The sequence below is a fragment of the Schistocerca piceifrons genome, chromosome 3, assembly GCF_021461385.2.
Source record: "Schistocerca piceifrons isolate TAMUIC-IGC-003096 chromosome 3, iqSchPice1.1, whole genome shotgun sequence".
In the NCBI taxonomy this organism is placed as follows: domain Eukaryota; kingdom Metazoa; phylum Arthropoda; class Insecta; order Orthoptera; family Acrididae; genus Schistocerca; species Schistocerca piceifrons.
The window spans coordinates 706,080,569-706,097,478 of NC_060140.1; the positions used below are offsets into that span (position 1 = coordinate 706,080,569).

At 39.6% G+C, this 16,910-nt stretch overlaps 1 protein-coding gene across 1 annotated transcript in view; it reads left to right on the forward strand.

Annotated features, from left to right (window-relative positions):
• Positions 1 to 16,910, forward strand: part of LOC124790110 (probable phospholipid-transporting ATPase IA) — a 355,816-nt gene that overhangs the window by 187,218 nt on the left and 151,688 nt on the right. Inside the window, exon 10 of the mRNA XM_047257683.1 lies at positions 1,879 to 2,002. Within this exon, the coding sequence (XP_047113639.1) occupies positions 1,879 to 2,002 (124 nt within the window). The remainder of the gene's footprint in view (positions 1 to 1,878; positions 2,003 to 16,910) is intronic.

Consider the following 16,910-nt stretch of genomic DNA (forward strand, 5'->3'; position numbering starts at 1 on the left):
TTTAAGTGTCAGGAAGTCATTTCTGAAAGTATTCGTATGGAGTGTAGCCATGTATGGAAGTGAAACATGGACGATAAATAGTTTGGACAAGAAGAGAATAGAAGCTTTCGAAATGTGGTGCTACAGAAGAATGCTGAAGATTAGATGGGTAGATCACATAACTAATGAGGAAGTATTGAATAGGATTGGGGAGAAGAGAAGTTTGTGGCACAACTTGACCAGAAGAAGGGATCGGTTGGTAGGACATGTTCTGAGGCATCAAGGTATCACCAATTTAGTATAGGAGGGCAGCGTGGAGGGTAAAAATCATAGAGGGAGACCAAGAGATGAATACACTAAGCAGATTCAGAAGGATGTAGGTTGCAGTAGGTACTGGGAGATGAAAAAGCTTGCACAGGATAGAGTGGCATGGAGAGCTGCATCAAACCAGTCTCAGGACTGAAGACCACAACAACAACAACAACAACAACATAAATCTTTGTAAATTTAAGGATTAAGCTATTTGCTAGAAACCAGTTGTAAGTATTTCCTATTATTTTCATGGCCATTGGACCCTTTGCATGTTTCTTGTGTAATCAATAAACATCTGGATTTTTTTGAAGAGTCCTCAAATATCCCTGGTAAATATTTCATGTAGGTCAAGAACAGGGCTGGGCCACCATATTTAATGATTTCCCAATCCATATATAATGTTATCATTAATTAATGTGACACACTATTTCTTTATTGATATGACACGACTCCATCCAAGCAGTGAGAATGTCTTTAATGGCATAACATTCTGTCTCCCCAAGTAGAATTTTGTTACCTGCACAGTCAGCACCCTTGGTAAGGTCACAGAAAAAACCAACACAGTAATATTTCTTCAAGGTGCAAAGGGCACTGATTTATATCAGTGGAGCAAATTGAAAATTTGTGCTGGACCGCGGTTCGGACCCGGTTCTCCTGCATACGAGGCAGATGTGCTGACAGCTATGCCATCTGGACACAGTGGTCACCACAACTGCACAGACTACCCTCACACACCTTCCATCAGTGCCAAATTCTCAACTTACACCCCACACTACCGATGTAATACCCCTGCTCATTAGCCTCATTACTCATGGCATCTTGCCAATTACTATAAGAGTTCGAGCTTGGAGTGCATCTACACAGAAGGAATCATTGGCCGTTATCAACTTTATTGTACCTGTATGCATGTAATACTTCTTGTTTGTTTCTAACAGAATGGATTTTGGAAGATCATATACTGATTTTTCTGTATAGACACTTTTGTGGAAGCCAAACTGAGCTGCTGGTAAAGGATTTTTGTCAGAAAGGTTGTTCAGTTCCCTGCTATGAGCTACCTTCTCAAAAAATTTTGCAAATACAGGAAGGAGGGATAAACAGTCTATAATTGGGAGTTCAGCTGCTTATTACCATATTTATAAATGGGTATTACTACTGTATGTTTAATCATTTTAGGAAATAAATCTCAGTGTGGCGTTAGTAGGGATACTGGAGTTACCTGATGTTAGGATTAAAAATGAATGCACCCATTGCTAATCTTATTTAAGCTCCAAGTGGTGAAATCATTTAATGGAAACTTTGGACCAAATATTGAACTTTTTTGTTAATTTGAATAAACTGCATTCTTCTATTTTACATAGTATGTCTTGATTATACTATTTCCACACTCTGTATTGCAACTTTCAAGCAATGTTTACATATTCATAGTAATTACTGTAGTTCTGTAATTATGTTCATATATGTGATACTAGCTTTCATTTTTGTTGTTACGTAGTTTTTGTTGTGTAGTAAGGACAATTATGAATGTTTATGCTCCTGTGGCACATGTCATTGTTCCTTAATGTGTTTTCTGCTTTATATTCTTTTCAGAATTTGCAGTCTGGTCATCCTTCAGCTCTCTACCTTAGAGAATTCCTTATTCTTATGTCCGTTTGTCATACAGTCATTCCGGAGAGGAGTAAGGATACAATTATATATAATGCTGCCTCACCAGGTTTGTTTTTTAATTTATTGGAATTTATAGATACAGTTAAATAAACTCTCTTTAATGACAGCATGAAACAAAATCTTGCTCTCTGAATTGTGCTGTACTGGTAGTTAAACTGTGCCTAGAAGTGCTGATGAAGGCAACACACAACCTGAGACTCATAGTTGGACTCAACAGTGTTCAAGGTTTTGCAATACTAATACCCATACTTGAAATTGAGAATTTATCTTCTATATCCTGACCATCATAACTGTGTTTCTTTTAAAAAAAAAAAATAAAAAAAAAAAACAACTTTGCTCGTTAACTGTTACTTACAAAACCAGAGATCATGACCATCATACACTTAATTCACTACAAAAATGTCACATCGAATAAAATTACATATATGAAAATATTTAAACGTGCACAGTGGATGCAACATCACCAGAAGTGTAGAAACATGTGTCCACAATCATAATAGTGAACACCAGATTTGATACATGTTGTTGTGGTCTTCAGTCTGAAGACTGGTTTAATGCAGCCATCCATGCTAATCTATCCTGTGCAAGCCTCGTCATCTTCAAATAACTACTACAACCTTCATCCATTTGAAACCAACACCTGTTGGTCTCTGTTTACAAATCTTACCCCCCACATTTCTCTCCATTACCAAATTGACAATTCCTTGATGCTTTCAGATGTGTTCTAACAATCAATCCCTTCTTTTCATCAAATTGTGCCATAAATTTCTTTTTCCACAGTTAGATTTGATACCATCATTATTTACTCTGTGTACCCGTGTATCTTCGGTATTCTTCTATTGCATCACATTTCAAAAGCTTCTATTTTCTTCTTGTCTGTGCTGCTTCTCATCCATGTTTCACTTCTGTACAAGACACCATAACATAAATGTAAACTCCACCCACAGGCCCTCACAGGCACGTTGGTATTGACTGATTCCCATGTCATCCTTAACAAACAGTGTTGTTGGATGAGGTACGGAGGGTACACAAATAACTTAAGAAAAGACTTCATAACACTTAAATTTATAGCCATTGTTAACAAATTCCTCTTTTTAAGATTTTTTTTCATGCTGTAGCCAGTCTACATTTTATACCCTTTCTACTTTGGATATCAACAGTCATTTTACTGTCCAAATAGCAAAACTCATCTACTATTATAGTGTCTTGTTTCCTAATCTGATTCTCTCAGTGGCACCTGATTTAATTTCCCTTGCCCTCTTAGCATTTATTTGCTGGGTACACACTTGGCAACCCAGAGGTTCCAGTGCCGCTGGTCCTCTGTCATAGTAAGCTCTGGGCATGCTTCAGCGACCACCATGAAATGCGACAGTGGAACGTTGTGTGTCACAAGGAATGGGGATCTTGGCTTGACCAGCCGGATTGTGAGGATCGTAAAATCTTCTGTAAATAACCCTTCGGTCTCAAAGTGTGCTGTTCACTAAAGAGATTCATGGCTGTTAAGGTGGAACAGTTGTTAGTGGGCAACCTCTGGGGTACCTGTCACACCTCCATTCTATAGGGCATACACAGGCACATGGGGCTCTGTCTGAGTGGACCCTCCTCATGGGATTGAGATAGGACCCTTGCAATCTTCTTCTTCTCTTGTTTGTACCACATTCATGATAGTATTATGCATTATTTTGGATTACGAGTTACTTTTCTTTACAAAGGATCAAGAATGCCCTGTTCCCAGTGCATCAAACCTTCACAATTCTCAAAGGTGTGCAGATGATTCAGAATGCAAATCTGCTTGTGTGCAGCCATTTATTCCTCCCTTCCCAGCACTGTCTGTTTCCCTGTTGCACCGAGCACTGTTAACGCCTGGGCTAGGCCAGTTACCCGAACGAACCATGGGCCTCAACAGCACATCACAACTCATGCACACAGTTCTCATGACAGTTGAGCTTGACTACCCTCAGTGCGGGCAATAGAACAGAACGGTCGGCCACAGGTGAGTTCAGGCAGGTAAATGGGGTGCGATGCAAGGCTCTAGTGTACACTTACCTTAACTCAAGCACGGGTGTTCTCATGTGCTGTGATATCGTGGACACAGATGTAGCTGAGCTGAAACAAGATTGGGCATCAGAGGAGATAGTGGATGCAGTGCAAATGACACATAGGAATAATGGAGAAATTGAGAAGACCACCACCTTCATTGTCATCTTTAATTGTCCAATGCTGCCCGAACGTATTATAGCAGCTTTCCTGTGACTTAATAGCTAGGCATTACATAGTTAACCCTATGCGGTGTTATAAATGCCAGAATTTTGGTCATACAATGATGATGAGTTGTGGAGGTGAAGCGATCTGTGGGAAGTGTGGAAAGGCAGCTCATCTGGGAGCCACCCAATTTGGAGCCGAGACTGCCCTGTGTTTACTGAGGAACACAAAAGTCATAAAATAAAAGAACCAAACAGATTCCCTATGCTGAAGCCAAAAAAAGAATGTAAGGTGACTAAAACTGTCTTAGCCACTTTGTATGCTTCCATAGTGCAGAAATCTAGTCCCAAGGTGGACACTTCAAAGCAGACAAGGTCCATCATATCACGATCCACCACAAACATCTGTACTCACAACTGTACATGCCAAAGCAAAGTGGGTAAAGACATAGCAATCCAGGTGTCTATGACAGAAGAGACCATCAACATTTTCACAGTGAGCATTGAGAAGGCACACTAAAAGCACAATACCTATCAACAACCCCCTTTCCTGACCATTATCAAAGGATAGGGAGCAGGGAAAGGGTCACAAAATTTGGGTCAAAAGGTATCTGATGGTCCAACAGATGTCGTTCTGGCACATCTGATTGATGAGGTTAGATGCCTTGCCACCAGATGCACCTCATGGAGTTAGATGCCTCATCAATAGACCCAGGCATCCCCTCCATTCCCCTGTGCCCTACATATGCCTTGTGTCCCCGGCACAGAGACGGGGGTAAGTTAAAACCACACTACTGAAATGGCTCCCATTCTACAGTGGAACATGAATGAATTCAGGACTCTTGTGGACGAACGGAGACTCCTAGCACAGGCACACCCCCTATCCTTGTGTTTACAAGAAACACATTTTCAAGATACCAACAGCCCTGTGCTACAGGTCCTCTGCTCCCCTACTGGCTACTGATCTGCAAGCAGTTGCAGTTGAAATTCATTTGTGTTGGAAGATCACTGTTTGCTCACTGTATTTACCTCTGCAAGATGCAATAGACTCTGGGGCTCTCACAGATCTTACGGAATACTCCCCCAACCATTTCCCCTTCTGGGAGACTTCAGTGCCCATTACATGCCCATCATGTCTTGTGGAGCTTGACCTCCTCTTGTCCTCAGGGTCGGGTTGCGGAGAGCCTCATGACATCTCACGAGCTGTGCATCCTCAACACAAGTACTTCCACTCGTTTCTGAACTGCTACTGGCTCATTTCTCTGCTCATGCTACTCTGCCATTGACCTCTCTTTCTGCTTCCCAGCCCTCACAAACTCTATTCGGTGGAAATCATTGACAGCCTTCATTCCTGTGACCACTTCCCACTGTGGATCTTCCTACTGGATGGCGCATTCATGAACAGAAGCCATCAAAATGGATGGTCAGCATGGCTACCTGGATTCTGTTCAGTCAGCTGGCTGTAATGGGTGGACCACATTATATGAGTGATCCAGATGCCACTGACTTATCCAGTTGAAAGTTCTCTGTCATCGTAGGAAGCAACCTGTACCTTGATGGACTGGTGAATGCTGCTTAGCAATCTGGACAGGTGTATGTCTCTCTGGCAGTTTAAGTACCAGCCAACAGCAAACAAGCTCACAGCATTTCGGGCTGCAAGAGCCATGGCTCGACATGTAATTAAAGAGAGCAAGAAAACGGCCATGGCAAGTGTTCCTGGACTCCATTAGCATTCCACTTGTTCCACAAAAGTATGAGAAGCTGTCAGGAAGATTTCCATAAAACTCAGTTGTTTACCAATAGTAGTAGTGATGAAACAGGAAACACCTGGAGACATCACTCAGATGAAAGCAGAGCATTTTCCAAAGACTGCAGCGAGTACCAGCCAGGATCCAGCATTTCACTAGTACTGTGCGACTGTAGAGAGGAGCAAGTTGAACTTCAGATCCAACAGTTCTGAGTTCTAAAATTACCCTTCCTTCATGTGGGAGCTGGAATCGACACTGTCTGAGACTTGTGGTACTGAACCTGATCATGAGCCAATCTGGTACTGCATTCTTCGACGTTTGCCTAAAGCATCAAAGGAAGTCCTCAAATGTTTAATTTGCTATGGTAGAAAGGAAGAGGAAATTTTGATCCCTTTCCCCAAATCAGGAAAGGACTGCAGGGGTCCCAGTAGGTACCAGAGTATTGCCTTAATGAACTGTCAGAAAGACCCTAAAGTGAATGTTTAGTTGCCATCTAGTCTGGTTTTTAGAGACCAAGCAATTTCTTAGCTGCTCTCAGTGTGAATTCCAGAGACATCTGTCCACTGTCAATGAGCTGATCCTGCTAGAGATGGGTATTCAGAAGCCTTTCCTACATAAATGTCACTGTCTCAGTATCTTCTATGAGATGAGTAATGCATAGACACTACTAGAGCAACTTCATCAGTGGGGCTTTCAGTGCCACCTCCCAATCTTCATATGGTCCTTTCTGTCTAAGCAACTTCTTAGGCCCCGTGTTGGTGACATGCTGTCGGATCATTTTGAGCAGGAGAATGGCAGCCCTCCGAGCAATGTTTTAAGTGTTAGTCTCTTTGCTACAGCCATAGACAATATTGTGTCTTCATTGAGGAGTTCTGTACAGTGCTCCTTATTTGTGGACAATTTTGAACAATTTGTGGACAATTTTTGTTCCTCCTCCAGTGTTGCCACAGTGACTCGCCAGTTGCAACATACGGTGCAGAGATTAGAGGAATGGACTGTAAAGACAGGTTTTCATTTATCTGTGGATAAATGTGTCCTTGTCAAATGTTTAATTTATTTCACTTGCATATGAGGGGCACCCTTCTAAGTTTTAAAGACTCAGTGAGTTTCTGGGCCTCATTCTTTACTCCAAATTGACATGGTTGGCATGCCTGAGAGATCTGAAAGCCAGGTTCTTAAAGTCACTGAATATCATAAAGTGCCTTAGCCATGGGCTTGGGGAGTGGGCAGGGTGCATCTGATCTAGTTGTGGAGGAATTTCATGCGTTCGCATCTGTACTATGGATGCATAGTATATGGATCAATGAGGCCTTCTTATCTGAAGATCATTTAACTGTCTACCATGAAGGGATTAGGCTGGTCATGGGTGGTTATAGAACCACCCTCCTATCCAGTCTCTGTGCTGAGGCTGGTGAATTGCCACTTACAGTCTGATGGCAACTTCTCATGGTGTGTCAGGCATGTAGGTTCCTTGCAGCTCCGAATTTGTTGGTATACAATAATGTTGCTTGTCCACCTCTGAAATGCCTTTTCTCCAGTCATTCATGAACAACAAGGCCATTTGGGATCTGCATGCAGCATGTGCTAGAGTCAGGCAGTGTGGAGCAAGTACAATCTCAAATCCAAGTTTCGAACCATATACCACCATGGTTACTGCAAGGCCCAGGGTAATTTTAGATTTAGTGCAGTACAGAAGAGGTTGCATTCCTCCATATGTTTTTCATACATTATTCAAGAACATTTTAACTGAGCACCACAACTCTACAGTTGTCTTTATGGATGAGTCAAAACGGGGGTACTCCGTTGCTTGCTCTCTTGTTTTTCTTGATTGTGTCATCGGATCTGACTGCCTCAGGACTTTACTTTCTTCACTGTGGAATTATATGTGATCTTATTGAGTGAGGGTTCACAGTGGTTAGCACACTGCACTTGCATTCGACAGGCTGGCAGTTCAGACTCTTGTCTGACCATAGGTTTTGCGCGAAGTCCCTAAACCAGCTCAGGCAAATGCCAGGATTGTTCTGTGAAAGATTACAGCTGGTTTCCTTCCTTATCCTTCCCTCAGCCGAGCTTATGCTCTGTCTCTAATGACCATGTTGCCAACAGGACATTAAACACTAATCCCCTCCTCCTGTATGCAATCTTGTAGACACTGGAGCAGATGAAACATTTTTCCAATACTAAATTCCTTGTCTGTTCTTATTCTATGAGTGCCCTTTGCTCTCTGCAAAACTCTTACCCAACAGATAAAAGTATTCCAGAACGTCCAGGACACCCTTCTCCATCTGCAACAACTGGGGATGGAGGTGTCTTTCTGCTGGGTGCCAGGGCACATGGGTATTGTGGAGAACAAAAGGACAGATGTAGCAGCCAAGGAGGCGAGTCACAATCCTCAGTTAGTTCCATGTGCCATCCCTCTGCATGCTATCATCTCACTGTTGAGATATGGAGTCTTGCGTTGGTAGGAGGATGAGTGACTTAAAGTGGCAGACAATAAGCTCCATATAATAAAGCACACAACGTGTTCGTGACATACGTCTTTCCAGCCACGCTGACAGGACAAGAGCATCCTTACTCATCTTTGCATAGGCACAACCTTGTGTACATAGCTTCTTTCTACAGCAAGGAGGAACCTTTTGCTTGTGGCAACAGATCATTGTTGCTACATTTTATTAGACTGTGTCTTATTTTCAGATTGGGGGTAATGGCAGATTTGCTGACAGACCTGGGTGATTTTCCAATGAATGTGGTTAGAGTTAGAGTTTTGTGAGTGCCCAGCATTTTTTTCCCAAGATTTTGGGGAGATGCTCATAACATGTTAACAGTGCGACTGGCTCACCCATGTTTTTCACAAGTGGTCAGCTGGTCACATTTGCATATGCCATTGTTTAAGCTCCTCTGTAGTTTAATGTTATCTTCTAACTTCTTTTCAAGACACAGTCCATTCTGTTCAACTGTGTTTCCAAATCCTGCTTCCCTTTCATGTTCTTCCACTTGTATAACTGCAGTCTTGTTTCTGTACAACTTTTTGTTTGCATTATTTTATCATTGCTACCTTCATAATTTTGAAGAGTGTATTGCAGTCAACACTGTCAAAAGCTCTATCTAAATCCACAAATACTGTAAATGTAGGTTTGCCTTTCTTTAACCTAACTTGTAAGTTAAGTTGTAGGGTCAGTATTGCTTTGTATATTCCTAAATTTCTCCAGAAGCCTTTTTGGCTCATAAACATTTATGGTCCCAAAAAGGTAGTAAAATTAAAATATCTTGTAATAATAATTGTTTAAAAATTTCAGCTCCCAATCTGAAAAATGAAATTTTTAAGAAATGGTTTACTTTTACAACTGTCCAGTTTCAGTCAGTTACTTGTTTTAAAAAACAGCTAGTTTAGATCTATTTCAACATGAATTTCTTGTTACATTTAAGGTTAACTATTAGCGACAGGAGTTCAAGTCACACTGGCTCCAAGCAGCCACAGGTGCTTACTTTCAGCTGTCTTGATCCTCCTCTCTGTCTCTCTCTCACTCTCTCTCTTTTTACACCTTGAATGTATGATCAAAGAGGACAGCACATGGCATTATGGTTTTCAGGGATCTAAGAGAACAGGGGCAACAAGTCCCTCTGTTTTGCAGCAGCAATCTTTCTGCTGCTTCACATATTGTAAACCTGAAATAGTTTCATTGGGCTGAAATGTGTTGATGTTGTGTGTTTCTGAGGTCATCCAATATTTCTGTTCAAAACCTCAACTTCCTCCCAAAAATCCAGTGGAGAGTAGTTTTCTTTAAATTGGAAAATCCCTGGTTTGCCGATGTCAATCATCATGGCACAAATTTTGTGAAATTTAATCTTTTGCCCAAATGTTTATGTCTGTTTCTTAGCTAGATTTGAAGTTGCTGCTTACAGATCTTGAAAACCTTCCTTGGGCATCCTCAGCAAATGGAAAAGTTTCTTCACTTAGGCCTTTTCTGCCAGCCTCCACCAGTCCACTGGAGTAATCTCCCACTATTACAAGGCAATAGGATATCAGGTACAATGTATTATTCTTGTTCTGTGCTGAGCAGGAATCATAAAACAAAAGCAAAGTCTCCTTTTTAATGTGTTTTCTGGAACGCTTAGAAGTCTAACAAACAAGACATGATTCCTGAAACACTTTGTGAACTCATGGACAGGTGTCATACACCTAACACCACTATCATTGTTACATATATGGATACTGAAGTTGAACACCCAAACTTGCTACAAATAGAACACAACTTTAGTAGATCTTTGGTGTTGGAAGAGCATTCTGCAAATCATTAATTGTTAAACAAAAGTCTAATTCGTCTTTGAGCAGCTGAGACTCGAGTTCGATGTAAGCGAACATACAGAGGCATTATATCATGTTGTTTGGATATCCATACATCACATATTACAAGTCTCAATATGAGGCATTTTGAAATAGACATTAAATTTTCTTGCATATATACTTCTGTTTGTATTATCTCTACAACTCTCCTTTCATTTTCATTTTTGTAAAGTTGGTGCATTTTAGCTATAGATTTCAGATTTCCTTATCAGTCTCTTCCTGTGGCAATGAATGTTATACAGAGGAAATCACTTTGTATTATCATAGTATTAACCAATAAACTTTGTCTTTTCTGTGCCATGTTTTTGTCTTTGGTTAATACATGGAGAAGATTTACAGGCTTCATTTTCTAACATTTCTGTTTCGTGAGATTTGTCACTATAATAATGAACATCATCAGATGTTTCATGATGAATGTCAAATGTTTGTGTAATTGGGTCTCCTATGGCAGCAGATAAACATTTCCTTTACATTGCAAATACATCACAAAATGCTTTAGTACAAACCTTTACTGGAACACCATTCACATCCTTTATGCAATATGTATATGATTACTTTTTTTTTTATTTTCACTCTCAAAACCTGAACAGTTTCTATAAACTTTGTTGCATGTTTTGCCATACACAAGACCACAAAAAATTTTTGTAAATTATAGTTTTCTTGTTTACAAAGCTCAGTAAAGATATTGTCCTTCATCTTAAGTGTGTGGTATTTGCATCAAGTGAGGTTAGCTTTCATAGCCTTAAGCACACATTTGCAACTACTGTCCTGTTTACTCACTGGAAGAGCTTTGTTAGTTTTCTCACTCACATAGTCCATTTCCAAGTTTCTTTGTAGTTGCCATTCTTTTCCTCTAAAAAAAAAATAATAATAATTCTTATAGAATGCCACTATCCCAGAGGCCTTGTTTCAACTTCATCTACTGTCTTGTGTATCCTTTCCTTTTATGCAGATTTTTCTAAACCATTTTCTTGAACAATTTCTCCTAATGTTTGGATTTTTTTTTGTGTTTCTGTTTGCCCACTATCGGATGTAGGCTGCAGTAGGTACTGGGAGATGAAGAAGCTTGCACGGGATAGAGTAGCATGGAGAGCTGCATCAAACCAGTCTCAGGACTGAAGACCACAACAACAACAACAACAATTGCCCAGTATCTGTCGTCAGTAGTTTCGAGCATTTTTTGTCAAAAATTTCATTTACTCTGTAGAGATTCTTAAGGCTGTCATGTAGACTGTATCTTCCAAAAGACTTACTTGCACTGCTGCTTCTTCCACACTTTCAGAAAGTATTGCAAAATCATCCACGAATGCTAGGCAGTTTATGGTAATGGCTTTGTTCCTTCTCTTTAGCAAAATTGGTGATATTTTGGATTCTTTCATTTTTTCCTTCCATGTCCTTACAATTTTCTCCACGATATAGTTGAATAGAAGTGGGGATAAATCATTGCCTTGCCTGACACGTGCACTTATTTTGAAATATATAGATATCTCACCCATAAATTTTACATTTGAGATTGCATCTGTCAGAGTTTCTCAGATTAGGTTTGCCATCTTAGTTTTAACTCTACATTCATGAATTATTTTATCTAGGGTATCCCCATCAATGGAGTAAATTCAATAAATGTTTCAGCTATGTATTTGGAGTTTATTAATCTGTGATGTATTATGGATTTTGGGTTGAAAATCTGTTCTGAACTGGGTAATCCCTTTCTGAGGGAAAGAGGCCACTATATTGTAGAGATAGTGCAGTGGCAGTTTATGAGGCAGTGGAGCTGGCTAGTGGTGGATAGGAAAACTAATCTGCGAGATATAACAACTTTTATTTAGTACTGAGCTACACTGTAGAAGTACTGCGATGCTCTCACGTATGCCAAGTGGTCTACCAGTGGTGCTGTTGACATAGGAAACTCATATCAGTGGGACAGCCATTTGACGTCTGTGTCTTGCTTTGCTGGTTTACCTCTCTTGGCAGTGTGTGCCTGAGTTAGCACTATGTGGCCTTGAGTGAGCAATGCCAGTGATGCAAATGTCCACTATATTCTTGTAGATGTCCATCTCTATCCGGTTAAAAGCTCGTCATGGTGCAGATGGATGGTGATGGTACTGCCCTGGCTGCAGACCTCTGCCCTCCAAGCCAGGAGTTCCGTTAGCTCCATGGAGCCTGGGGACAGCTCAACTGTTGTGTCATTCTAAGTCCACAAGTGCACACTTAGAAGTGTGAACTGGCCTAGTGGAGATGGCTGCCGAAACCAGTGTCAGTAATGTGATGGGGACTTACATGGGTCCAGTATTGCAGAAGGTGCTGCCAGCCTGCACCCAACTGTTCTAGAATCAGAGGTTATAGTGGCTAATAGCACACTTGTTGTGCCAATACATTGCTTACAGGCATGTACAGATCAAAGCCTTCCTTTATCAGTGGTGTGGAAATACTCTATAGGCCTGTTTGTAGTTTGCTTGGCCTTTCTGCAGTGTCACCACAATCGTGCGGCTCAAGCCCAGTCACCTTGTGGTATACAAAAAGGCCACTTATGTAATTACACATCAGGGGCTCTCTACCTGCCTGCTGCCTCACATATTATTGTAATGGAGCTGATTCTCACCCAGAAACACCTAAAATTAGTGATAGTGGTACTGAATATACATCTGAAATTGTCATCATCATACTTAACTATCTAGGAAAAGATAGATTGCTGCTTACTGTAAAGATAACATGCTAAGTTGCAGACAGACACAATTAAAAGACACTTACACATAAGATTTTGGCCACAGTCTTTGTCTGAATAAGAGAAACACACATCATTCATTCACACTAGCAAGCACACCTCACGTACAAATGACTGCCAACTCCAGCAGCTCAGGCCAGAATGCATTCTTTCCTTACCTGATAGAGTTGGCGGTCAAGTGTGCATTAGGTGTGCTTGCTTGCGTGAATGAATGATGTGTGTTTTTCTTTTTTAGATGAAGGCTGTGGCCGAAAGCTTATGTGTAAGTGCCTTTTAATTGTACCTGTCGGCAACTTAGCTTGTATCATTACGGTAAGTAGCAATCTATCTTTGTATACTTTGTTGATACTCCTACCTGGAGTTTCCATTGTTCAGTATCATACTTGTTGCTTTAAATGTGCAATGAGTGTTTCAGAGCCACTTTCTATTGATCTGGAATCTTCTCTATTTTCCACACTTCTTCTGAGATTAATTGTAGATCATCTGTGATTTTAAGTACAGACCATTTTAAAAGATCAGTCTACTCCTTTATTTTTGTTATTTTTTAAAGTTTTTAGTACTTCCTTACTTTCTTCAAGTCTAGGTAGTGAATCAGCTTCTAGGCTTTCATGAATTTCGGGAAATTCTAATTTATGGTTTGACTCTGTGCAGCTCAAATTGTATTTTAAATGCATTTCCAGCATATCACAGTTTTTGCTATTGTTAAGGCGAATTTTACCATTTGCATTTTTGAAGCAGACACTCAGGAATTGTTAGCTCTTTAGGGTATTATTGAAGATCTGATAAAAATGGCTGAAGTTATTTTTTATGAAATTATTCTTTCCACTAGCTGTGAAATTTCAAAAACTCTTTTGACACTCATTATTCTTGTTGTTTCTTTTCTTTGTTTCTTAAATAGCTCATAGTGGTCATTTTTTCCAGAGATTTTTTTTTCCACCAAAATTTCTTTTAACTGATTCAAATATTTTCTTTGCTGAACTGTTGATCTGTTTGGGCAATTCTTGCCATTTACCATTTTCAATAATTTTAATTTCTTCCTGCATGTTTTCCATAATTCCTTGTGTAATGTAGAGCCCGGCTTTGTGGCACATTATTAATTTTCTCGGCCTTCTAAGAGTTTTGTGATGTAGAAGCTTTAACTTAATTTTAGAAAGATAACAATCATAATCTAGCTCCCCACTTCTTGTTACTTTAACATTCGTAATTTCCTTCATACTTAGTTAAGAAGTAACTGCATGGTCCAGTTGGAATTCACCTAACATTGGATTTGGAGGGAACTCATGCATTAACTTTCTTTAACAAAGTTGACGTAACTTCAGATGGAAAGATGTGCAGAGATTAAATTATGAGCCTCTATTTTTGTGCCAGGAATACTCTTACAGTGTTGCCATTTTTATTCTTTTTTTTTCCTATTTGTGCATGAAAGATATCTTGGACAATAAAGTTGGATTTTGAATATTTTGTTGTCCAGTAGATTCCAGAATTCTTGGTTTCACTTGGATTGTTCCTGTTATCTTCGTCTATTGGTGCATGACAGTTAACAAATTATACTTTTTGTTCTTATATTTCATTGCAAGAAGAGTGAGTTTTTTCTGAACTGGATTAGAATTCAATAAGATTATCAACTGTTGTTTTGTGACCAACTATGTACTCAGAAGTAGCAGTCATTTCATAATTTTGATTATTGGTTTAGCTTCAAAGCTTCTATATTTTTTGTTTCTGATTCTGACAAATTTTTATCCAGAAATAGTGTCTTTTGAAATGCCAAAATCCTGTATTTCATACTTATCTAAGAACATTTTCATATATTTTTGTTTGCTGGTTTTTAGCAAGGAATTTCCTCTAAGAGTGCCTGCAAAGAATCTCATTTTAAACATAAGTCTAGAAGGATTTCAAGGATACTTCAATTGATCCATATTGCAGAACTTGGGACTCCTCGGAACCATTGGACCCAATGCTTTGTGTGAACCAATAGTGCATTTCTCTAATGAGCTACCACTTGGGCAAGTACTTTCTTTCAGTGAAATTGTATATTGTACAAGATATGAAGTGAAATTCCAAGATAATATTGGATTGTATTTCTTCTTCTTCTTCTTCTTCTTCTTCTTCTTCTTCTTCTTTTGTGCTTTAGTCCACACTGTGATTTCTTCAACAGATTTCTGTTGAGTTACTGCATTTTTACTTTAAATTTGCTGCTGTTGTGACGGAAACTTACTAACAGTATACTGGGAGTTTAAATTCCTCATCCATCGTCAAAACCACTGAGTGAGTTTCATCTAGTAACACTTGGTAGGGGCCCTTACAGGATGTTGCCATTTGGAGCCAGATGGACCCAGGTTTTTTTACAAGCTCATTTATTCCTCTTCCTCCTCTTTCCTGTCTCTAGTTATGTGAGGCTCTGTGCTTGGGACTGCCATCGTGAAGTTTTCTCTACCTATTATTATATGAGTTTTGCTGCTTTTTAGGGCTGCTTCAACCTCTGGGACTTTGTTGTAAATGCTTCATCAATCGGTCACTCAGATTTTAATCCTTAGGAGTCATTTCTTTGGATTTTCTGTAGTTATCATTATCAGGATTCAATGGAGAGTTGCCTAATCTAGAAAATGTTTGCACTCTACACACAGCAAGTCATCAGAATCTGAGCCATTTAGGGGGCCCCTACAGTTCTCAAATCAATTTCTCTTCCCAAGTCCAGGAAGTATTGGGCTAGCTTATCACAGAAGCTTCAGTGTCTCTCATTCATGCTTGTATACATTTTTCAATGAATGTCTTTGCAATCAGATAACTAATTCTGATTTCTTCAATAGATTTCTGTTGAGTTACTGCATTGTTATTTGCAATTTGCTGCTGCTGTGATGGAAATTCACTAACATTGTGCAGTTTGTCCGAATGTAAATTTTTCCTGCATATTCTGACGATGTAAAGCTAATTGGTTTCCAGCTGATCACCAGTGCTGAAATATCCCAAAATGTTGACGAGTGTCATACTCAAATCTCTTTGTGGGCACTCTTTATCCAAATCTTGTCATGTCTATTCTTGGGTACTCCCTTGGCAGTTATTTGCTAATGTGGGATTCTGCACTGAATTGATAGCCCTTGTCTTCATTAATGAGAGTCTGTTGATTCCTATGTTATACTCTCCCATTATTCACTGACTTGGCACAGAAATTTGGGTAAATCCGACATATATTCTTCTTTTTGGCTGTGCTGTGGCACTGCTGAGAAATCGAATGCTATCAGTGGAGTGGAGTGTGAACTCTCGCATTAGTGACTATTTGCCGAGAGTATGTACAACAGCGGAAAGCACAAGAGGTGGATCAAGAGTGCATTTAAAGATTCAAATACAGTAAACACCATCCCATCACCTCCCCCTCCCACCCACTTACCTACCGCACAAGACCCTGCAACCCTCAGCTAATAAATGCTTCCTACAGTTGAGAAGCCCTACATATTACATTCACACTGAACAGGGATAACTCATTAACTGGAAAGTAAACACTTGCTGTCATCCTTGATGCATACAGTATTCACACTTCCATGATATGATATAATATGATATGATATGAGCAAGATTGTGAATGAAACATGCAGTTACGGCTTAATAACATTTTAAGATTTTATTGTAATTGCAGTTGCACCCTGTAGTGACCCTTTGAAAGGATTTACAGTTGACCATAATCGTGTATGCCAATGGAAAGAAATCATACTGTATTTCATCACCTGAAAGATTATGTATTGAAATAAGGATGCAACAGTTATTCTAGCAGGAAGTAAACCAACAGTATTATAGTTGAACAGTAAAAGCTGCCGTCATACAAATAAATACAGTCACCAGCCTAATTAGGCAAAAGTGGTATCAAGTAAATGTACAGTAAACAAAGTAAATAATTGCTGAATTAAATTCCACTTAACTGATAAATTTTGTTGGAATATAGAAAT